This window comes from Protomyctophum bolini (assembly GCF_963924005.1).
Source record: "Protomyctophum bolini genome assembly, chromosome: 23".
NCBI lineage: Eukaryota > Metazoa > Chordata > Actinopteri > Myctophiformes > Myctophidae > Protomyctophum > Protomyctophum bolini.
This window is the reverse complement of record NC_137884.1, coordinates 21,880,972-21,906,722: the sequence shown is the minus strand read 5'-3', so window position 1 is coordinate 21,906,722 and position 25,751 is coordinate 21,880,972. Positions and strand designations below refer to the sequence as shown.

Below are 25,751 nucleotides of genomic sequence, written 5' to 3'. Positions count from 1 at the left end.
TTCGGTGTCAAAGGGCCACTTCACCCCTTTTGCAACCAGATCTTATTTTAATGATGTTTCAGGAATACTTTCCTGGGGACTTTTAATCGTGTGTTCTTTAGATATTTTGTTCATGACCAAAACTTGTCGTGAAAATGTGAGTCTCAATTCCTTCCTGGACTATAAAGTCACACCTCCACGCGGCCTCCCTCCCCATCTCTCCACAAAGGACAGAGGGGTGCATTATGGTCATTGTAGGAATTCAGCTATCCAGTCAAACACACAGACTTCATTGTTTTTCTGGCCACAGGGTGCAAATGTCAAATTGTGCTACTGTTATCTATACTACAAATTACTATTAACATTGAGTGACTGCCAGTTCCTTCAGCCCCTTTAAATGTATTCATTTATAACTCCTCTCTGTGTTTTAGATTGATGTTGAGGAATTGTGAAGACGTGCAACTCAATACGTACTGTACTGCACTGTGCTGTACTGTATGTGAGAGGCATGATCTTATAGGAGATAAAAGATCGAGCTATTAACGGAAGGTCTCGGAAGAGGGGCTTAAGATTAAGCGTGTGTGTGGGCGGGTTTCATGCTTAATCGGTGGACTTGGATATAACGCACACACACACACACACACACACACACACACACACACACACACACACACACACACACACACACACACACACACACACACACACACACACACACACACACACACACACACACACACACACACACACACACACACACAATCCTAACCCAGTGTCTGCAGGACGTTAAGGGCAGCATCCTAATGATCTGTAAGTATAACTAAGTACATTTACTTAAAGGACAACTTTAGGTTTTTTTTCAACCAAGTGTCATGTTTTAGGTTGTTATTAGACAAAGTGAAACTTTTTTGCTGCTTTCTTTTCAAGCTATGAGCTTGTAGATCTGCTATTTTTCAATAGCTAAAGCATAACATAACATAACAAGCATAACCTAACACCAAAAGTGGTTCCCGCCCAGAATAGGTTAAACTAAATGAAATTCTACTGAAAAGACCATGACGAAACTAAATCAACATCAACACTGGGTGTGTGTGTGTGTGTGTGTGTGTGTGTGTGTGTGTGTGTGTGTGTGTGTGTGTGTGTGTGTGTGTGTGTGTGTGTGTAGTGTTGGTGTACTGTACAGTACGTACGCATGCATGCAAACTGAAATCCCGTAATGGAACTGGTGACCCAGTTATTAGGACAAAAACAAACAACTGCACGCTCCGTCTTCCCCGATTCCATTTTCCCCGTCTTCCTTGTATCTTTCAAGTGCGGCTGCCACCGCCGAGTCCCCTCAGGGAACCCACCAGTGTGTATGCAAATGGAGAAAGGAACCAATTATAGGGTGACCGCCGGAATTATGTGCCAGCCTTGGCTACTGGCAGCGTGCCAGTTACACTACTGAAAACACTACGCTGTCTGAAGTGCCAGTGGAATTGGTGATAAAAGGGAAAATAACAAAGTATAGATGTGCCAGTGAAGAATTCCTTCAGTCCCATCATATCTCTTTTTCCCCTTGGACTTCTATAGTTTCACACAATCACCATATGAGTCAGAGCAATCACTAAAAGGCAAGCTGGGTTAACCCATTCTGGTGGGATATACCCCTTTTGGTGTTTTAAGCATTACGTTATACTTTATCTGTTGAAAAATATAGCATACTGTATCTACAAGCTCATAGCGAGATCTGCTATTTTAGAAAAATCGAGAAAATGTGGCGCAGATCTTTGAATAATATGCTTTCACGGCAAACGTTTTGAACTCAAAGCTTTGCTTCTGAGGGAGGTCACTTGGAACAACATATTTTCAGATGGCGGTCGGCGGACAGTTACATATAGTTTTGCGGTCCTTGACATGAAATTGAGCACCACTGACATACTGTAGACGCATAGGGTTTTTCAGAAAACTGTCATGATTTAGAGGATTTTTTTTTTTAATTTTTTGACGTCAGGCCTAAATGGGTTAAGCGTTTCTTACTTACTGCAGAGTTCAATATGCCCTTGGCTATCTCTACTAGCCCAGCAGGAAAACGTATAGATTCTTTCAAAGCATAACCACCAGTTTAGAACTGTTTTTACTGCGGAAATGGAATAATCTCCCCAACAGCAGCCAATCGATCTGCCTGCATCCGAAAAGCTAGGAGCTAAAGAGAGACTGGGAGCTAAATAGAGACTGGGAGCTAAATAGAGACTGGGAGCTAAAGAGAGAGATGCAGTATAAGTCATTTTACACCTGTTTGCATGCTGAAAATAGCAGATCTACAAGCTCACAGCACGTCGCACTGCGATGCGTTGTGAGCTCTCACTCACTAGAGCGAGAGCTCACAACTCGCTAGAGAGCGAGTGAGAGAACGCACTAGAGAGAGAGAGAGAGAGAGAGAGAGAGTCAACTAGAGCTAGAGAATTTGTTTTTAATCTTTAAGATGCCTTCATTAAAACCTTTTTCCTGATGCCGCAGTACAAGAAAAACATGAGGATCAAACAACTCAACCAGACTACTGAAGACCTGAATGATTAGACCCGTCCAAACACAGAACCAGACTACTGAAGACCTGAATGATTAGACCCGTCCAAACACAGAACCAGACTACTGAAGACCTGAATGATTAGACCCGTCCAAACACAGAACCAGACTACTGAAGACCTGAATGATTAGACCCGTCCAAACACAGAACCAGACTACTGAAGACCTGTATGATTAGACCCGTCCAAACACAGAACCAGACTACTGAAGACCTGAATGATCAGACCCGTCCAAACACAGAACCAGACTACTGAAGACCTGAATGATCAGACCCGTCCAAACACAGAACCAGACTACTGAAGACCTGAATGATTAGACCCGTCCAAACACAGAACCAGACTACTGAAGACCTGTATGATTAGACCCGTCCAAACACAGAACCAGACTACTGAAGACCTGTATGATTAGACCCGTCCAAACACAGAACCAGACTACTGAAGACCTGAATGATTAGACCCGTCCAAACACAGAACCAGACTACTGAAGACCTGAATGATTAGACCCCTCCAAACACAGAACCAGACTACTGAAGACCTGAATGATTAGACCCGTCCAAACACAGAACCATCAAGAAGCTGAAGGCTGGAAAAGCACCAGGAGTTGACAACATCAGCCCTGATATCCTGAAAGCTGACCCCAAGGCAACCACTGAGGTTTTATACCTCCTTCTCAACAACATCTGGGATACGGAAGTCATCCCAACAGAGTGGAAAACCGGCCTAATGGTCACCCTTCCTAAAAAAGGAAACCTTAGTGAATGCAGCAACTGGAGAGGCATAATGCTATTGTCTATCCCTAGCAAAGTCTTCTGCAGGATTATTTTAGATAGGATACAATCAGCCCTGGACAAACAGCTAAGAAAAGAGCAAGCTGGGTTCAGGAAAGACAAATCATGCACAGACCATATTGCAACCCTGAGAATCATCATCGAGCAGTGCGTAGAGTGGCAATCCCCCCTCTATGTAAACTTTGTAGACTTTGAAAAAGCTTTTGATAGCCTAGACAGGGAAGTGCTGTGGAAACTGCTAGGGCACTATGGCCTACCCTCAAAAATCACCAACCTAATAAAAAACATGTACCAGGATTTCAGTGGCCGTGTGATCAGCAAGGGCAAACTTTCAGACACCTTTGCAATCACAACAGGAGTACGGCAGGGTTGTCTCCTCTCTCCTCTGATCTTCCTCATTGCCATTGATTGGATAATGAGAAAAACAACCAAAGATCATCGGACAGGAATCCAGTGGACCTTGTTTACACAGCTCGAGGACCTGGACTTTGCAGATGACCTCGCAATACTCTCTGAAAACCACACACACATGCAACAGAAGACAGACAGACTGCAGGCAAACAGCGAACAGCTTGGGCTCAAGATCAACACCGGTAAAACGAAGACTATGAAGATAAATCCGCGGGTACACGACCCCATCACACTTGGAGGAGAGGCCATAGAAGATCTGGAACACTTTACATATCTAGGGAGCAACATCAGCAGGGATGGAGGAGCAGACAGGGACATAGAGCAAAGAATCAGCAAAGCACAGCTGGCATTTAGGATCTTGCGACCGATCTGGATATCCAAACAGCTCTCTAATAACACCAAGCTACGGATCTTCAACACCAATGTGAAGACCGTCCTGCTCTATGGCTCTGAAACATGGAAGACTAACGAGGGCCTAATAAACAAGCTACAGGTGTTTGTAAATAAATGCCTGCGTTACATCCTCAAACTATGGTGGCCCATCAAAACCACAAATGAGGAGTTATGGAGGATCTCAAAACAGGACAGTATAGATAATACCATCAAACGCAGAAAGTGGAACTGGATAGGCCACACCCTTAGAAAGGACACAGAAAACATCACAAGGCAGGCCCTGGACTACAATCCACAGGGGAAGAGGAAACAGGGTAGGCCAAGAAACACCTGGAGACGTTCCACTATCCAGGACCTTAAGGACATTGGAATGAGCTGGCAGGAAGCAAAAGCGCAGGCCCAGAAGAGAGTGAGATGGAGAGCTCTGGTGGACGCCCTATGCCCCTCGACGGGGTAAAGAGGATTAAGTCAGTAAGTAAGTCAAACACAGAACCAGACTACTGAAGACCTGAATGATTAGACCCGTCCAAACACAGAACCAGACTACTGAAGACCTGTATGATTAGACCCGTCCAAACACAGAACCAGACTACTGAAGACCTGTATGATTAGACCCGTCCAAACACAGAACCAGACTACTGAAGACCTGAATGATTAGACCCGTCCAAACACAGAACCAGACTACTGAAGACCTGAATGATTAGACCCGTCCAAACACAGAACCAGACTACTGAAGACCTGAATGATTAGACCCGTCCAAACACAGAACCAGACTACTGAAGACCTGAATGATTAGACCCGTCCAAACACAGAACCAGACTACTGAAGACCTGTATGATTAGACCCGTCCAAACACAGAACCAGACTACTGAAGACCTGTATGATTAGACCCGTCCAAACACAGAAGCAATATAGAGATTTAAAAAAAATCACACCCGTCTGAATTTATTCAATCTAAAATTCCCCTATGGGGATTAAAATGCAAATAAAAAGTACATGAACCAGTGGACTTAGCGCCCTCTACCGATATTGACGTCAGACTACGGTGCTCTATTGGGAGAGAGAGAGAGAGAGAGAGAGAGAGAGAGAGAGAGAGAGAGAGATAGAGAGAGAGAGAGAGAGAGAGAGAGAGCGCATCGGTATAGGCCTCATTGACTGAGGTGATCCTCATTCCTCACGGTAGATTCATTGTCAAGTCAGGCGCACCAGACATTTAGTTGGACGTGGGTGTCAGTGGTGCCCCTCTGGCTAAATTATGTTGACATGGTATGGGATGGAGAGAGAGAGATACAGACACACTACACACACAGAGAGAGAGAGAGAGGCAGAGAGCACCTCTTCTGAGCGACGGAGCTGTCCGTGGTGCTGAAGGCCCTTAGTCTGAATGCTATCAGACTTGAGCATCTCCGCTATGCTGGGCTACAACATCGTGCACGGTGCGGTGTCGCACTTCTCAATGCATGTCTATGCACACACACACCATTTTGGAAAGAACTCGAGGGCCCCCCTCTTCCCTTCTTCCTTTCCTTTCGCAGGTGTTACCGATGATACTATAATGAAGTCTCTGTTCCGTTTAGTACACGACCCAACAAACCTCTAAAGTGTCTATTGCTCTATAGGCTCATTTATTAGGCTATAACAGTTTTCAGCCTATATAACGTTTCTAGTGTTTTTCTCATTCCACGAGAAAGTGTCACTCCTGTCTATCCCATTTTGGGCGGGGACCCCTTTTGGTGTTAGCATTATGTTATGCAGATTGCAGAAGCTAAGGGCCTTTGGTTCTGTTGATGCAGATTGCAGAAGCTAAGGGCCTTTGGTTCTGTTGATGCAGATTGCAGAAGCTAAGGGCCTTTGGTTTCAGTGAGCCCATGAATGAGTCCAAAATCTCCAACTGGCCCAATTCAACTTTGTTTCATTCCTTCTGGCTCTTTACTTAGAAGTTATTTGGCTGTGTTCCTGTTCCCGGGCCCGGTATCAGATTGGCTATTGATCTCTGGCAGGTTCTGCAACGGGGACAGAGCTGTGAGCGTGAACATGGCTGGCAGAATGCCCAGCTCATACAGTATCTATCTCTCTCTCTGTCTCTCTGTCTCTCTCTCTCTCTCTCTCCCCATCAACCGCCGGTATATGTCTTTTCTACTATCCCTCCTGTCTTTCTCCTGAGAGAAACAAATGCAAATGGTAGGAGAGAACAAATGCAAGAGAAGCACACAGACACGCACGCACGCACGCACGCCCAATTAATCTTGTTCTTCTCTCTGACTCCCGACGGTGCTCAGTGATATGTATCTCTTCTAACTGCAGTGTGCTCTCATGAGGTCCAGTTGGATGCAGTAGTGGCCCCTGTTCTGGTCATCTGGTCAGTGATTAGCGAGGCCAGATGGAGAGTGGTCGAGTGGTGAGGTCCACCGAGTACATTTTAAAAGGGACTGACCGCCCTGGAGTGCTTTTCGGCTTGTGTGCAACAACGTCGCCATCATAAGAGCAACTGTAGGTGTATAAAATACATACAACAATAATAATAATAATAATAATAATAATAATAATCTATTATCCCGAAAGGATATTCGTCTTCACAGGTCTGTTCAAAGATGCACATTAAAACAACACAGAGCACAGGACACCAAGACAATACAAAAACAACATGACGTCCTCCCCACTGTATACAGAACCATCCTATCGGCGGGGCAGTTTGTTTAATGCCGCGATCGATGGCCGAGGGGACAAAAGTCCTCCTAAAACAGACTTTTTCTAGAGTGCCATCTTGTCTAAATCCAGCCATGTGCATTGTGTGCATGTTGGGGGGGGGGGGGGGGGGGGGGGGGAATTGAGGAATTGTCCACAATTCCACAATCCACATTTTTTACTGTGTGGGGAGAATGCGAATGCTGAATGGCCGCATGTGTTTAAAAACTCCCACAACTAATTAAGCCCATGCAGCTAGCGGTCTCTGCTGGTGTGTCAATGAGGACAGCCTGCGCGCAATTACCGCTGATGAGAGACAAGCCATTTGTTTAGAGGACTGCCATACATAATATCACAACTATACTAGCTATACAGCCTGGGCTGTTTGGAGGCGGTCAGGTGCAATTGAGTTGAAGTTGCGATCATAAGTGGCGGCTGCGTTCCTAGACGGTGAAAGTGAAGTGGCAATTCACTGTAAACATCGTCTCTCTTTGAAGGCTGTCTGTCTGTCGCTCGGTGGGCGGTGTTAAGAAGAAGTTAAAAGCCACAAAAAGAAATGGACAAGATACAAGCCTTTCCACGTGGGCAAATAGACACTCTTCTCCTCTATAATGGAGAAACACGCACACGCACAATAACACCCAGAAGGACTACTAGAGCTCTCAGACAATCACAGAGCAGTTTTTACGACATCGTTTCAGACAGGAGTGTAAATGCAGTCATTAAGCATGCACACACACACACACACACACACACACACACACAGAAACATCTTCGGCTAATTGCGTTGTCACGGTCGCCACGACAACGCCAAGCCAAGCTGCATGAGCTACGGCGAAACGAAGATGGAGGCAAACTGTGAGATTTCAATCAAATCAGTGTTGATTTTGTCGACTAAGACAACATAAGAATATGAATATTTTTTACTGACGGAAACTAAACGGAAACTAAATGAAAACTAAGCCATGATGACTAAAACTAAGACTAAATATATTTCAACAAATAGAAACTAGACTAAAATGTTAGGAAGGGACTAGTGGACAAGATATATGCATGTGTGTGTGTGTGTGTGTGTGTGTGTGTGTGTGTGTGTGTGTGTGTGTGTGTGCGCGCGCGTGACAAAGAGACAGGGATGTTTACTGATGCCTGTAGATGCCAGTCAAGGCAGATCTCCTGATCGTCTATGGGGAGCCTCCTGTGCACGTATGTGTGTTTCGCACACACGTGTGTGTGTGTATGTGTGTGTGCTTGTGTGTGTGCGTTTATCCTGCATGGCCAGCAGATGGCTCCCTCTCTGCCAGATGCTGAGGAGGCAGAGACATGTCTAAAGCACTAGCACTGTCAATACAAGAAACACACTCGCACGCACGCACGCACACACACACACACGAACGCACTTCAGTCAGTCAGCCTTCCAGAAATGTTTCCCAAATTGTGTGGCTGTCAAAAAATCAACACTGGGTGCTCGGCGAGACACTCGATAGAAGTGGATGGTTGGGGGATTTCCGGTTCCCTCCCTATAGGTCTGTATTTTACCACCAGCCACAAAAAGGTTGAGAACCCTTGCCTTGGTGTATAGGCAGAGCTATACAGTACAAAAGGTCTGGCTATGAACCCTCTCTCTCTATTCCACAGCCTATAGTGTCATAGCGCCTCAGACAGAGCAAACGGCCAGTTCAATTAGATTGTGTGGCTATCGGCCAGTGGTTCTGAAGGAGCGGGCCAAATTGTGCCCCGTTGAGAGCTTGGACATCATTTCAACTTAATGGGGGGAGTTTTATCAGGGCGGGTAATAGCTTGGCAAGACGCTGGGGACCATGAGTCTCTCACACATGGGGGCGGGCTGGCGGAGAAAGGAAGGGAAAGGAAGAGGAGAATCTTTTTTAGCGTGTCAAGAGCTTAGACTTTAGATAACAGCGTTATGCTGCGCCGCAAGAACAGAGAACAACATGCGAGTCGCTGGATCTGTCACCTGTGATCATTAACCCATTTTGGACTGAGGTCGATTAAAAAAAAAAGGTTTCTAAATCCATGAAAAACCTATGTTTCTATGTCAGTGGTGCTCAACCTTTTTCATGTCAAGGACCCCCAGAATTATCTCTATTGGGCCACGGACCCCCGTCTCAAAATATGTAGTTCCAGGGACCCCCCAGAAGCAAATATTTTTAGTTCAAACTGTTCGCTCTGACATATATATTCAATTTTTTGCGCCACATTTTCACGATTTTTTCCAAAATAGCAGACCTACAAGCTCGTATAGCGTGCCACTCGGTGGCACGCTACGAGCTTGTAGATCTGGCGTTTCCAGCCCAGACCAATTAAAGACTAACTGGCAGAACCTTTCGTCAAAACATCCGAGGGACAGCTGTCAAGGAATTTCGAGGTGAAACATTTAAAGCACCTTAGGCAGTGTCTATGTAGCTGTAAAAGGACAGCTGTGGTTTACTGTTTCTTCTCTCTGTTAGAGGCTGAGCCTTGATTACCTGTTGTAAATCCTTATTGCCTTAGACTTCCCCATGAGGGGTCTAGGGGTTGGACTTCCGCTTGAGTATATGAAGACTGTGTTCTCACATGTGCGGTGCGACACACTACTGTGGGTTTTCCAATTACATGTCAAATTGTGGATACATTGAATGTAAGTTTGTGTGCTCTACATTGATGGTACCTCAATAATAATCACTCAATCCTCTAAACGCTTCTCTTGCCTCAATTGATTGTCTCTTTCTCTTTACTGGCTGAGTTAGTTCCCATACACAGATTGCATGGACACAGCGCTTCCAACACGTCCCAGACTCGTCTCCCTTCTGGCTCCCAAACTGTGGAAATGATGGAATGGAACTCAACATTGCAATGAGAACCGCAGAGTCACTCAACCGATATTATCCGCCATAAAGCCTGAGAACTCCCACCTCTTCAGACGTATAGCACTTAGCCATAGCCTCGACGACCTTGCAGGCCCTGCATATGCGAGGCTAAAGTATGTCATTATTGTTCTGGCCATTCTATAGCATTCTATAATGTTATATATTTTACGCTCTCAAGAGTTACGTCATTGTTAAACATCAGAATTACTTAAGTTAATTCACACGAAGTAAGAAGAATGTAGAAGAACTGTTGTTTTGATCAACGTTTGTCATCTCCTATAGTTCCACGTCGATACGGCATGGAATCGTGGACAAGATCTTATCCGACGATAACAACATATTCTTCAGTTTTGGGGTCTGACAGGCTAAATCTCCCTAATCGGTGGTCCGTGGCTGAAAACCACGGATGAAATGAAACGTTGCTCTCCTCCCACCAACAGGAGCTTGTTAGGCGGGTCGGCAACACAGTTGAAGGTAAGTGCTTCACAGCTATCTTCCTGCACAGATGGGATGACTGTGTGTGTGTGTGTGTGTGTGTGTGTGTGTGTGTGTGTGTGTGTGTGTGCACACGTGCATGTGTGTGTGAGCGTGCGTGCACGTACACACACACACACACACATGCGTGCGTGCGTCTGCATGTCTGTGGACAAACGTTTTTGGGGGTAGAGTTTAAAAATTATTGATCACTTCATCATGTTCATGCATGCATATATATGCGTGTGTGTGTATGTGTGTGTGCGCTCGCGTGTGTGTGTGTGTGTGTGTGTTTGAGTGCACGTGGCAGGGTGGATGAATGTATATTGACCAGCTGCTGACCTCCCTATGTTGTGTGAGTGCGTATGTGCGCGCGAGGGTGCGTGTGTGAGTCGGCGTGCGTACGGGCATGCAGGGCTGGCAAGCTGAAGGTTTCTAGGGTAGATGCTAAAACGCGAGTGAATCCTCCCTGTGTGTGTGTGTGTGTGTGTGTGTGTGTGTGTGTGTGTGTGTGTGTGTGTGTGTGTGTGTGTGTGTGTGTGTGTGTGTGTGTGTGTGTGTGTGTGTGTGCGTGCGCGCGCGTCAGTGGTGGAAAGTATATTTACTTAGAATTATGGACTTTTACTGGACTTTTACTTTTAGGAGATTATTGATGCTTTTACTTAAGTAAAAAATGTGAATACTTTTTTCCACCACTGTTGTGTGCATGCATGCATGCGTGCGTGCTCAATCTGACGTGCACGAGGACACGGGCACGCTTATTTATTCTTTTGTTTCTTCCCCAAACGCCCTGGCCCCTGGCGCGGCTCTGCCCCCTACAGGGCTAGTGAAACATGGATTGCGTTAATGGGTTAAAACCTACGGCGGCTTCATGGTTTCATTCACCGCCCTCGGTTGAGTCATCGCTGGCAGCGAGGGACCACATACTGGCTTCTGTATAACTTCAATAAGGAGGAGGAGAGCTTACATGTTGGGCCTCCTGATCACACAGCGGGCTTAACCCATTCTGAACGGGAACCCATTTTGGTGTTAGCATCATGTTATGCTTTAGCTATTGAAAAATAGCAGATCTACAAGCTCATAGCGCGCCACCGAGTGGTGCGCTACGAGCTTGTAGGTCTGCTATTTTTGAAAAATCGAAGAACGACTGACATTTTTTTAAATCTGATCTCAGGTCAGAATGGGTTCATCAGACCAGTGTGTGTCCAGTGGAAACCTTGTATGAATCTGATCTCAGGTCAGAATGGGTTAAACATGACCCTTGTTCTCTCATTCCGAAGAGTAATACACAGACAGACAGACAAGGAACAAGACACGGTGCGGAATCAGAATTGTCACTATATCTGCTCCATCGGGGGGGGCCTTTACAAACATGCACGCGTGCGCACACGCAGTCGTATACGGCTAAAGATGCATCACATCCTGCTACCTATACCTGTTGCAAAGTGTGTGAGTCACGGTAGAGTCAGACTCCACACTGAGTCCATTTGATTCAAACTGTTCCCGAATACGACTGCCTGCCTGGTCCCCGCTGGCCATGAGTCACATTGGCCTAGATTCTTCCGGCAACCCCGAGAGTATACACACTTATACATTCAACTGTATTCAATGCTTTCACATTGCAACGGTTGGGGCGATCCGCTCTGGGGAACGGTATACGCAGCATTCACACTATAGCCTAGTAGCCAAAAAGTGAACCCGGACATGTTGGGTATATATGGGTCGCCAGCATGTAGAAACTGCCGGATGCTAACTTGCATATATGTTGGCATAATATGTGACCATACCATTAACAACCTATAGAAGGCAAAGTATTAAAAATGTCATCATGCTTTATCTAGCATGTGGTGTGTCAAACTAGGGGGTTTTCATGATGCTGAATCCATTCCAAGCATTAGTTTTGCAAAGAAAACACTCATTGGGCTTAAAACGGCCATGCCCACTTGCCCAAATGTGCTGACATCATCAATTTGTGATGACGGCATTGGCCTATTTTAGCCCAATGAGTGTTCTTTTTGCAAAACTAATGCCTAAATTGCCCAACATATGCAAGTTAGCAGCCGGCAGTTTCTCCATGCTGGGGACCCATACTAAACATTTATAACATAAATCCTTGTCCGGGTTCACAACGGGGCTCTATGGGCTGGCTACTAGACTTAGCAGCACTTACAGAACCTCCATTTTCAATGTACGATAATGGTGGTGGTGGTGGGGGGTGGAGAAATGGCAATTCGCACAAAAGAATGCACATTTTGACCATTTTGTCAAAAAGCATTCCTGCCACGCCTGAACAATGGTGGGAGGGGAAAAAACCCATTCACAGTGTGAGTCAGCATTAAGCTGTACAGTACCTCTATGATCAGCAGCTATACAGCACACAGAGCCAGAGAACCAGCGCGTCTCGTCCCCTTCCGAGTAAATGTGACGGTATAAGCATTTTCACCCCCGAGTGAAGTAAAAAGGTGCAGATGAAAAGTCACCGTCTGTATAATGCCCCCGATTTATACTTTTGGTTTAGAGTCACGTCGACAATCTACACAACCAGGAATAAATCTGGCATATAAGACAGCCATTCTTTTTTTGCTCCACCTGGATCAAATGCTGTGTTTCTGCACGTGCGCGGCCTGTCACAGACAAGCGCAGGGCAAGTTCAGTCAGGAAAACTCTGCAGTTGCCGCTGGCGGCCGTTCATTCACATGATTCACTTCCAATCCAATCACACACACTGATTCCATCTTCATATACCGGCTATTTAAACTGGAAGTTTGCACTGCTCAATCTGCTTGCTTGCTTGCTTGCTGCACACACCGATACTGCTGCGCTGCTGTCTGCATTAAACTTTTGCTGCTCGACCCCAGCTACCACCTACCAGCTACTCGTTTTGGATCTGCTGTTTAGGTACGGGGGGGATTCGGAGTCCCTATATGGTTGGGACTGACGCACTTGATCCGAGTACCTAAAAAAGCAGATCCAATCCAATCGACAAACCATAATAAATGTATTGCTCATTTTTATATCCAATACATATATTCCATCCATTCATGAGTTGTACCGGCTGAACCATAGGTCTATAGTCTGCGGTCTTACCTGCCCCTCCTCCTCCCCTCTGGACCACCAGGCTGGTCTCGGCGCCCACGGCGCACTCCTTGAGCAGCTCCACCACGCGCGCGTGCGTGAAGCCGTGCACGGCCTGGCGGTTGACCTCCAGGATGAGGTCGCCCTCGCAGAGGCCCGGGCAGCCGCCGGGCTCCAGGACCTGCTTGACCCGCTGGCCCGCCGCGCTGTCCGCCATGGTGAACCCGAAGCCCTCGGCACCCTTCACCATCGTCAGCGTCAGCAGCTCCCCCTGGTGGTGGTGGTGGGGAGGGGTTGCCACAATGATTACTAACTATAGGGATGGAGCTCGTTACGTTTTATTGATAACGACCAGGCTTATCGAGCCGGGTTCTTATCGAGCCCCACTGTCGAGCATTTTAGTTTTGTTTTGCGGAAAGACGGGAAACGACAATACATTCTGAACATATAGCGGATCTACACATTAACTTAAATAAACTCTAAATCAGTCATTAGGACGGCATCAAGGCCCGCCAAAATACATGTTAGGTCGACTAAATCAACTGTAGATTCAGTCGACTAAAATCTTATGGCATTTAGTCGAATAAAAACTAGACTAGACACTAAAACATTCCGGGGTGACTAAAATGTGACTGAAACTAAATGGAAACTATTGAAGAAGACTATGTGACTAAAACTAAAATAGAAACAAAAACAACCCTGCAGCGTACCTGGGTGGTGGTGGTGGCGCCCGACGAGGCCATGGACACACTGTCGGGGGGCGTGGCTCCGGCCGTGGGCGTGTCCAGGTGGGTGTCGCCCGGGTGCGAGGAGGTGAGGAGCATCTGCTGCTGCTGCTCCCCCTGGTGGCCGCCGCCGCCGCCGGTGTGCTGCTCGCCCGCCAACAGGCGGCCCGCGGCCGCCGTGCGCGACACGTAGTCCAGGTAGGTGTCGTAGCCGCTCCTGCCGTTCAACCGCAAGGTTAGTGTATAGTTAACCAAGACTTAAAGGGGAATTTCTCCCAGAATGGGTTAAACTAAAACTAATAGTAAAAAACTAAACTAACAAAGACAAAACTAAAAACTAAAATGAGCATTTTCATAAAAGGTGTCTAACCGCGTGCCGTTATGGAGCATGACGGGGCGCTGCTCCATGATGCCCAGGGGGGAGATGATGGTGGCGTTGTGGGCGTGGCCCCCGGGGTCGACCTCGGGGTCGTAGGGCAGAGGGTAGCCGCGGCACAGCACCAGGCTCACGCTCTGGCCGATGGGCACCGACTGGAAGAGCTTCACCACGTCGGCGTGCGTGGTGCCCAGCACGCACACGTCGTTGATGTACACCAGGACGTCGCCTGGGGGAGGGGGGGAGACACACACACACACACACACGCCATTAGAGCGGCCGCTACGCTCCGTGCAATGAGCCTTCTTGTTTTGACCATGGGAATGCCGAAATTGGAGATAAAAGTGACTGAAAGCGTGTGTGTGTGTGTGTGTGCGTGCGTGCGTGGGCTCTGCACTCTCGACTCTCAGCGGCCAACATTTCCCACACTACAGATAATGTCACACTATACGCCGATAACGCTGATAATCATTACCTGCTCTTCGAGGTGTTAGAAATACTATAGGAGTTGACAAGCAGGGGCTAAGAATGTATTTAAATCATCTATCGGGTATTTGGGGGGCGACCGTCGTAATTTACTTCCTATTGCACGCGCGCACACACACACACGTGCACACACACGCACACAAAAAGACAAACGAGTCACTAAACCATGGACCCTTCACAGACGATCAACTTCGCCATGCTCTGTTCACAACCGCGGTGTAATGAGAAATTGAGAATTCCCCTCTCCACCAGGCAAGATATCCTGCTGTTTTATTGGTATACTTTTATTGTATAGTGGGTGTAAATTCATATTTGAGCATGACTAAAAGCACTAACAGCGGTACAGCAGTCTCTGTACCGCACTGCTGTGACGAAAGGACAGCTGAGCCAGAAGGCAAAGCTTTCTGTCTAGCTACTCTCAACTATGGTCATGAAGTGTGTGTCATGACTGAAAGAATAGGGCCGTGAATACAAGCGGCCAAAATGAGTTTTCTTCGACGGGTGGCTGGCGTCTCCCTTAGAGACGGGTTGAGAAGTTCAGTCACACTAATAATCATGACAAAAATGGCGCAATTTTTTTCTACTCGGTCTGTGTCTCATAGGAGGGCTGTGGGCAGTTCAGAAACCATCTTCCAGTGACATCATCAATGGGGAATACAGGTGAAGTAAACATTGAAGATGCTTTGCTACAAGCAGAATCTGCTAGAGCTACTTACAGGTGTTGCAGGTTACAAGTGTTGGTAATCCTCGGTGGATGGATGATCTGAGCATTGCGAGTACCAGCTGTCAGGGTCATCAGCTGGGAGCCATCCTTCCTTGATGTTTCGCCCCTTTCATCCCAGAACATCTCCGGATGGTGGGGCCCGCGGTCAGGGACGTCTCCCTGCCGCTCCCTGCAGCTGGACTCGGGACTATGCATGGCAGGGGCGTCCTACTCCCTGAGCCAGGTCTGAACCTGGCCGCATACCTTCTGCTTCTTGACTGGTTGTCAGTGGGGCTAGGATCCTGCAGGGTTCCAACTGTGGGCTCTCTTCAGCCATATCCATCTTGATGTGGTCTCGGCTACAGTGGCTATCTCCCCAGTGGCTTTCTTCAGTTGCTTGGGATCCAACCCGATCTTCTGCAGGAAGTAGCGCACTGATGTTGCTGGGAAACCACGGCAGCCAACTTCGATGGGGAATAGGGATGCGTGCCATCCTTTGATAAGAGCCTCATCAATCAAATCTTGGTACTTGGCTTTCTTCAATTGGTGAGAGATGCCTAGTCTGTCCTCCCAGGGCACTGTTAGTTCTGCTACCAAGATGGTTTTTGTGGTCCTGGATAGTAGGATCATGTCTGGTCTGATAGAAGCTAATAGAAACTGCAGGATTTCTAGTCCTGGAAAAACATTTTTGTAAAAGAATCTTGTTTAAAAAAGAATCTGCCTAATGATGATGTCACTGGAGGACGGTTTCTAAACTGCCCACAGCCCTCCTATGAGACACAGACCCTCCTATGAGTATATTTTATTTTTGCATGATTATTAGTGAGGACCTATTATATGAAGATAGGTTGAAAAGTGGTGAAGTGGTCCTTTAAACGATTGTCCCTCTCCCTGCTAACAACGGCACAATGCTGTCCAGTTCTCTCGCGGGCGCTTTGTAAATGGAAGCGGTAGACTATCGGAAAACACTAACAGCTGGCTCAATGCCACGTCTTCTAAGTCAACTTGGGCGACGTTGCGTCGATTCCTCTGATTGATCGCCGAAGGAGAATCGAAGCTCCACGGCGGGGTGCCACTGACCAACAAGGCTGACCCCACTAAATGACACAAGCCAATGAACGTTAAGGCCTAGATTGAGTTAAGACGTCACAGTCATTGTCAGTAAATTGGGGTTTACCATGGAGAATTGCTGTATGCGTTTTAACCACTTCAACCGTGGGTGGCATCCCTATTTTGGGCATGTTATTATAGCTAACAATTTCACAAACAAGCTCACTTGAACCTCTTTTTTCTCTATTTGGCGTACGAAATGTGGGCTTAAGTAGCTAATACTCCTTCTGGTATTGATGGAGTTAGAACACGCCTCAGGGCAACGTGACATGCAGGGACGCTTTAATTAATCCAGGTAAATGCGGCCGACATTTGCCTTGAGCCCCAGGTGTCGCAATCAATTTCCTCGCACACAGGCGGGAGAACAAATGACTGTGACCCGAGCGCATGGTGGCATGGTGCTGCACTGTCCGTCCCATGCCATTCTCACACAGACCTCGTCTGCAACGCAAGGCTGTGGCAGACCAGCAATTAAGCTTTCATTACATTCACAGCTGCAAAAAAATAAACCATAAGACAACACATGCACCCCCCTCCACACACACACACACACACACACACACACACACACACACACACACACACACACACACACACACACACACACACACACACACACACACACACACACACACACACACACACACACACACACACACACACACACACACACACACACACACACACACACACACACACACACACACACTTGGGTTGATTCAGATAAAAATGCACCCCTAAAGGGATTTACGCATATACACACCGTTACTATCGTCGGCGAGTATTTGACATCAAATGATTCAACTAGTTCCTAGTTAAACCGCATTCCAAGTAAAAAACTGCGCTACTTTATCGTGTAAATGTAATGATCAATTGTCGATATAGTAGGACAATTAAGTGGCATCCAGCTTCCACACTCTAAGTATACACGTTGATAGATACTAGGGATTTAAGCAACTAGTCGACTATTCAACTAGTCGACTAGTAAATCCACTATAGATGACCTTGTTGGTACTATAGTTCAGGGGTTCTCAACGTTTTTGGCCGGGGACCCCCGGAAATGCTTTGGCAATGTCTCGGGACCCCCCCCCGACCCCCAATATAAATTGACTGCTACAATAACCTTAATAATAGGGTTAGACAATACACCATAAATAAATACTGAAACCAAGATATAATCATATAGTTTATGCATGTACTATGTGTACTATGTAACCTCTTCATTTCCATTTTCCAGCCATTCAGTTGCAAAAAAAAATAAGTTATTTTTTTATATATAATTTGGGGACCCCCCAAAATAATTTGGAGACTTCCCGAGTGGTCGAGACCCACGGGTTGAGAACCCCTGCAGTATAGTTAACTAGTTGATAAGATTTTTAATTTTTTTATGCCTCAGGATGAGATAGATTATAGTTATTAGGGCTGTCACGATTCATTGTCTGTCTGTCATTCGATTCACGATTCGATTTTCGATACAATTCAATCGATATTTTTTAAAACCTCGTATTTTCAGCACAGCGTGCTATATGATTATTAATTCGGCTAATGTTTTGATTTGTAAAGAAAAACACTTTCTCTGCAATAAGTTACTTTTATTCGATTAATAACACTTGAGAATGAGAATAACCAACAATGCAAACGTTGGGTTTTACGCCCTAACATCATTTTCAGATGTTTCTTTAGGATGATGACTGACAACAGTATTGTTAAGCTCTACTCTAAGTAACTAAATAAAATAAAATAAAAGGTAAGTAAATGATTGGGCTGGGACTTTATAGGACTAAGTTTGGACATAGGAGGGCCTATAGCGCCTCTGAAAAATGTGAGCACTTTTTTTCCCCCACCACTGACCTCAACTATAAAGCCCTGCACACCCATGCATGTTTCCATCTCTCCTGTCCTTCACCGTCAAAAAGCTCATAATTATATTCACACCGACATATTCACCTCAAGCAAACAGTGCACTGTCTAGTACAACAGCTGGCTGTTGACATACAGTATAGCACCATGTCTCCTTGACCCATGTGTGTGTGTGTGTGTGTGTGTGTGTGTGTGTGTGTGTGTGTGTGTGTGCGTGCGTGCAGTCTATTATTGTGTGATAATGAACAGAACCATGGCATTCTGCCAGAGTCAGATTTATAGTGCGTCAACAATGTCAAATTAGCAGCCCGGATATGTTTTGGGAATCAGTCAATGTAAGTCCCCACAGCTCAAGGCATCTATCTCAGGGAGTCCAAGGTGGAAGTTCAAATGAAATATTTATTGTAAGCCATAATATACAGACACGAGCTATTGCTATTTCTTCAGCCGGTTGTGTGTGTGTGTGTGTGTGGGGGGGGGGTGATCCGTTTCGTGGGAAACACTGATTTTATGTTGAATATGCTGGAATGCTTAACGCATTCTGGGCGGGAACCCCTTTTGGTGTTTTAAACATTATGTTATAATTGAGCTATTTAAAATAGCAGATCTACAAGCTCATGTAGGTCTGCTATGTTTTTAAAGTCGTGAAAACGTGGCGCAAATGTTTGAATATATATTTCAGAGCGAACATTTTTAACTAAAATATTGGCTTCTGGGGGTCCCCGGAACTACATATTTTGAGATGGGGGTCCGTGGCCCAAAAGAGATAATTCTGGGGGTCCTTGACATGAAAAAGGTTGAGCACCGCTGACATAAAAACATGGGTTTTTTAGAAAAAAAATTGAAGCGGTTTTTTTATCGACCTCAGTCCAAAATGGGTTAATATCCTTCTCGGTTCCTATTCTAGGTTTCATTGTAAACATGAGATTATGCAAAATGCATCACACATTATTACATAGCTGCCAAGTCTGCAGAATTCCCTCCTGTAACAAATGTGGCACAGTGCGGGCTCCACTCCCAAACACACAGACAGCCGGTTCGGCATTCAGCATCCGAGTTCTAAAAACGTCTAAAATTCCATCTACCCAGTGGTGAAAAGTAACTAAGTACATTTGCTCAAGTACTGTACTTAAGTACAATTTTGAGGTATTTGTACTTGACTTGAGTATTTCCAATTTCCACTACTTCTACTTCTTCTACTACATGTCCGATCCAAATACTGTACTTTTACTCCGCTACATTTATTTAACAAAGTAACATTAGTTACTAGTTTCTTTGTACATTTTGATTATTATTATTATGACAAAACATACAGTACTAATACAATCGTACTAGTCAGGATTTTTGCAACCCTTATTTTGGAAGAGCCAAATACCGCAAAACCGGAGGTTACTCATGTTACTTGGAGGAGCGTATCTGTTGTGACGGACCGGAAGTATTACGGCGACCATTGGACCGTCAAATAAAGCTGGCTTTGACCAGAAGTGCTGTCTGGGACAAGGCGTCGGAGATACAGGCCATAGAAAGAAACCAGGCGATGGGGTGTGGATTTGCGCGCCGATCAAGATGACCCGCGTCGTTCCTGTTTACACCATCACCTAGCAACCCAGTGCTAACGTGATCTTTTATATAGTAACTGTGTTTGTGTGTACTGTGATTTCTGTTGTCTTTACCACTGCACAAAAGAAGTCTCCGAAAGGAGAAACAAAGTTCTTTGAAGTTGAAGTAACGTAAGTAGCATTACTACTCAATCGATCGTATTAAGCACTATAAAAGACGATAAGACGTAGATCAGTGTTGTTTTCGTCAAATCAACTGTAGATTTAGTCGACTACAACTAGACTAACACTAAAACATTCCAGGCCGTCTAAAATGTGACCAAAACTAAATGAAAAAAAAGAAACTCCTCAAATGAATTAAAATCTGTCCCACAAAGACAGTCACACTAGTGCAATCCTGCTGAGGAGGCGAGGACGTGACTGGAACAAAATAAAAAACCCCACCCAGTGCGCCGTCTATCACCACTAGACACCATCCTGGCAGCCACCGGAGGCATCCGTGTGGAATTGTGATGTTTCACATCTCATGCAGGTGTGGCGGGGTTGTGTGTGGATGCCGATAGATAGCCGACGCTGGCTTTGCTAAAAGTAGGACAGTGAGTCTGGGGGAGGGGGGATGGGGGATGGGGAGGGAGAGATGGGGAATAGATGAGATGAGATGTGAGGGGAAGGGGTTATAGGAACACATCGGAAAATGGGAGTCCCTCAATTACTTTTTTGTGGGGGGGGGGGGGGGGGAGACTGGGAGAGAAGAGAGCTAAGTTATATACGCAGCAGCGTGGTGAGGATAATCCATTAGTCCCCCAGAGGGTGCTAACACAAACACGCCGTCAGAGCACGGGGACTGCCACGCTTTCTCACTTCACGCCGGCACATTTCCAATTTCCAAAAAGGTAATTCACATACAGGCCCCTTAATGTCTCCTGTGGTGGAGAAGAAAGACGCAACAACAAAAAAAAAACCAAACACATCTCCGTATATCGGTTTTGTGTCCAAAACAGTTACTTTACAGGAAAAGAGGAAATATTAAAGTGTTACAATGTATTCAACGTTATGTTATTATTCTGACGCAAGCTCGTGATAAATGTGTGTGTGTGTGTGTGTGCACTCCCATCCAGAGCAGCAGATATAGATACATCAGTGTGTGTGTGTGTGTGTGTGTGTGTGTGTGTGTGTGCGCGACCGCGCATGCTCCCATCTAGAGCAGCAGACATAGATACATCAGTGAGTGTGTGTGTGCGTGCGCTCCCATCCAGAGCAGCAGATATAGACACATCAGTGCATACTGAGAGCATTGACACACCTGCTATAGTCCTGACCTTCAGTGCAGCCGTGTGTGTGTGTGTGTGTGTGTTTACACATGTTTATGTAGATATGTTCCGCGTGCGTGTGTGCGTGCGTGCAGTGCTGCAGTCTCCCAGTCCCGCGTGGCTCCAGCCAGGAGTTATGGTGCTCATAAAGACCCCATCATGATTAATGGAAGAGCGCACGGCACTGCAGATGGCACGTATACACACACACACACACACACACACACACACACACACGGGCACTTGTCTTGCACACACAGATGCACGCACGGTTGTATTGCCGTTGCTATAGGCAACGCCTTGTGCAGCGCTCCTGGACATGTTTTGCGCGCAGCCGTTCACTTCCTCGTTTACGACGGCGGGCCATATCTCTGAATCTACGGCGCTCTCCGTGGTTTCGATCAGAACTGGCGATGTTCCGTCCTCATTTCTGACTTATAGCCGAGCATCTTGTTTGGAATATTATCAACGCTTGTAGAGAGAGAGCAGACTTGACAGCGCGAGGTACGTAGGTCCTTGACATGAACCATTGAGAACCACTGACATAGAAACATGAGGTTTTTCAGAAAGAAATACATTTTAAAAAGTAATTTTCTAAATATCGACACCAGGCCTATAAATGGCTTTAAAAGAACCAGAGTGGCGTGTATATATATATATATACTCACGTACCTGTGGCCATCTTGCCGTCGGCCGCGGCCGGCCCGTCGGGGATGACGCTCTTGACCTGGAGGAACTCGTCGGGTTCGTCCCCTCCGATGATGGTGAAGCCGAAGCCCATGGTGCTCTTCTGGAGCGCCGTCGTCAGGAAGCTGCCCTTCAGCTGCGCGGGGTCCCGCGTGAACAGTGGCTTCTCTGCAGAGAGAGAGAGAGAGAGAGAGAGAGAGACACGCGCAAGACGTGAACGCACATAGTATATATGACACGTAGGGCATTAAGCAACTAGTCGACTAGTTTACTAATCGACTAGTAAATCCACTAGTCGACCTTGCTGGTACTAGTTGACTAGTTGATAAGAAAAAAAACAAAAAGCTTTTTGATTTTGTAGGCCTCAAGATCAGGTAGATTATAGTTTTTACATAATAGGTGGTTAAACGTCGACTAGTAAAATAGGCAACTAGTCAACTAGTAAAAATGACTAGAAGTAAATGCCCTAATGACACGCATACACAGCGCGCACGCACACACACACACACACACACACACACACACACACACACACACACACACACACACACACACACCCCAGTGGTGGACTGTATAGCCAATACAGGCTCTATGCACACAGAAAAACTGTACTTTACTTCCGGGGCCCCTTCCCTATATACTTCCCACAGGTGTTAACTCGTTCTGTAACCCATGACATCTTTAACGACTTTTTTTCCTCCAAAGTGGTTATTTGTGCCCAGTAACCTACAGGGGGCCATTTGGAACCAACTCCAGGACACTTTGAGGCCCACTGGTGTAGAGCAGAGTGTTTCCAGTGTGCCAACATGCACACTAGCAGCACCCTGACTCTGTTTGACCAGAATGGAGCAGAGCCTTCATTAGTATCATTAACACTGACTCTGTTTGACCAGAATGGAACAGAGCCTTCATTAGTATCATTAACACTGACTCTGTTTGACCAGAATGGAACAGAGTCTTCATTAGTGTCATTAACACTGACTCTGTTTGACCAGAATGGAACAGAGCCTTCATTAGTATCATTAACACTGACTCTGTTTGACCAGAATGGAACAGAGCCTTCATTAGTATCATTAACACTGACTCTGTTTGACCAGAATGGAACAGAGCCTTCATTAAAGTATCAATAACACTGACTCTGTTTGACCAGAATGGAACAGAGCCTTCATTATAGTATCATTAACACTGACTCTGTTTGACCAGAATGGAACAGAGCCTTCATTAGTATCATTAACACTGACTGTTTGACCAGAATGGAACAGAGCCTTCATTATAGTATCATTAACACTGACTCTGTTTGACCAGAATGGAACAGAGCCTTCATTATAGTATCATTAACACTGACTCTGTTTGACCAGAATGGAACAGAGCCTTCATTAGTATCATTAACACTGACTGTTTGACCAGAATGGAACAGAGCCTTCATTAGTATCATTAACACTGACTGTTTGACCAGAATGGAACAGAGCCTTCATTATAGTATCATTAACACTGACTGTTTGACCAGAATGGAACAGAGCCTTCATTAGTATAATCAGTAACACCTGTGAAGGAATTAGGGAATGGGCTTGGAGAGTTATTCTGTGTGCATACTTAGAGCCTATTACCAATACTTGAGTACCGTTAGGTACATTTGTAGTCTTGTATTATGTACTTTACCATTTGTTTCTGTTTCTTTGGGATACTTTTTTTTAATTAAACACTTAAGCTCTATTTTTAAGATCTATTAAAATTTTCTTTTTAAATGTCAATACTCAATACAGTGCAGTGCAAAGCAAATGCACTTTCACTTGCAGTCGAGTAATACGTGACCAGGAGTATCTATACTTTGACTCCAAGTATTGGGGTTGAGTACTGACACACACACACACACACACACGCGCGCGCGGCCGCGCGCGCGCACACACACACACCAGTAATTAACACTATGCTTCACAGCAGGGAAAGAAGGGTCCTCGGCGCTGAGGCAGGATAAAGTCGGGGTGGCCCGAGGCGAGGCAGGAGCAGGTAAGGCTTCTCCACTGAGGAGGAGGAGGAGGCACTGCATCCACAGGAAAGCAGGCTATTGTCTGACTGCAGCGTGGCTGCGTGGTGCTGAGAGATGCTGCTATGGTACGGCACTTTCGTTTTTTTTGCTCCCGTGCAAAGTGCTATTGCCAAGAAAGTCCCTTCTCTTTAAGATATCAGTTCATCTGGTATACACTCGCCCCCCCCCCCCCCCCCCATGCCAGAAAGCTGGAGTATAGGCACGGAAAGCGTATATAACAGCAAAGACATGAAATGGAGTGTGCGGAGGGGGAGCGGTGCCAGAACGCTGCAGTATTATATCAGTCCCATCCTACGTTCCCAAGGAAGCAACAAGGAATTGGCACGACGCATGTTTAAAGCGATATACGCTTGCCGTCAGGAGTGACTCGGGAACCAGTTCCAGGACAGGATTGCTGGGAGGAGGACGAGGGTGCATGGGGGGAGGGAGGAGCCTGGAGAAAAGGAGAGGGAAAGAAACGGGTACGTTTCTTGTCCCCCGTATAGCCAAAACGAGTGAGTCTCTCGGGGGGCCGACGAGCTTCGTCACACTCGACCGAATCTCCCTTTTATCCCTTTCCTCGGCGGAGGGAGGGAGACGTGGCTATAGAGCGTGCTGCTGCCGCTACACGTCCATCGGGTTTTTCCGTCGCTTCGTTATCCGCCCGTCGTTTGGCTCCCATGTGAGCTCGGCGTACGTCCCACAAATATCCACCCCCTCGAAAATCGCCACGGGGGGGGGGAAGACCCGGGCTCGTTAGCTTAATTGCATGCTTAGAGTCAGCCAGCGGATTGGAAGGAGAGAACAGGCAGTGGGGAAGGACTACAGGGAGACAACAAGTGAGTAAGTGTATAGGTTCGTCTCGTTTCCGTTTCGTCTCTCCTGGCCTACTTTACAGTGGTGGAAAGGAACCAAGTACATTTACTTAAGTGCTGTGCTTAAGTACAATTGTCCAATTTCCTTTTAATTCTGCTCCACTACATCCAAATACTGTGCTTCTACTCTGCTACGTTTATTTGGTTACTGGTTACTTTGTAGATTTTGAATATTATTCCAAAACATACATTTGACCATTTCAGCCCTATATACATTTTTCGGCCATTTGAAAATAGCCGATCTACAAGTCCGGCAAATCGTGGGCTTGTAGATCGGCTATTTTCAAACGATCATTATACATTTTGAAAACTCGAAATGGGAACTTTCTGCACAACGAGCACTTCTCACTTTTAATACAAGTACAAGTACTTTTACTTGTAACTTATGTTATGCTTTAGCTATTGAAAAATAGCAGAACTACAAGCTCATAGCACGCCACCGAGTGGCGCGCTACGAGCTTGTAGGTCTGCTATTTTTGAAAAATCGAAGAACGACTGACATAGAAACATGGCTTTTTCAGAAAACTGTCAGGATGTAGAAGACATTTTTAGAATCTGATCTCAGGTCAGAATGGGTCAATTGTATTAACACTTGCACTTAAGTAAAAACGTTACTTTTTTTTGGTCCCTCCACCACTGCCTCTACTACTTACTGACTACTAAGTGCCACAAGGAGAGGGCGGGGCTACCGCCAGGCTGCTTTAGCACCACGGTGCGGGTGTGGAGAGGAGGAGGAGGAGGCTCTGATGGCGGCGGCTGCTGGAGGTTTAGGAGGTGCGGACACACGTTCATCAGAGCGTG

The 25,751-nt window shown here is 46.1% G+C and overlaps 1 protein-coding gene across 6 annotated transcripts in view; it reads right to left on the bottom strand.

Annotated features, from left to right (window-relative positions):
• magi2a (membrane associated guanylate kinase, WW and PDZ domain containing 2a) overlaps positions 1-25,751 on the bottom strand; it is a 221,998-nt gene that overhangs the window by 33,888 nt on the left and 162,359 nt on the right. For all 6 annotated transcript variants that reach the window (XM_080757862.1, XM_080757863.1, XM_080757865.1 and 3 more), the window contains 4 exons: positions 22,035-22,217; positions 14,329-14,563; positions 13,944-14,175; positions 13,246-13,504 (listed from right to left, as the gene is read on the bottom strand). In XM_080757862.1, coding sequence (XP_080613988.1) covers positions 13,246-13,504; positions 13,944-14,175; positions 14,329-14,563; positions 22,035-22,217 — 909 coding nt within the window. The remainder of the gene's footprint in view (positions 1-13,245; positions 13,505-13,943; positions 14,176-14,328; positions 14,564-22,034; positions 22,218-25,751) is intronic.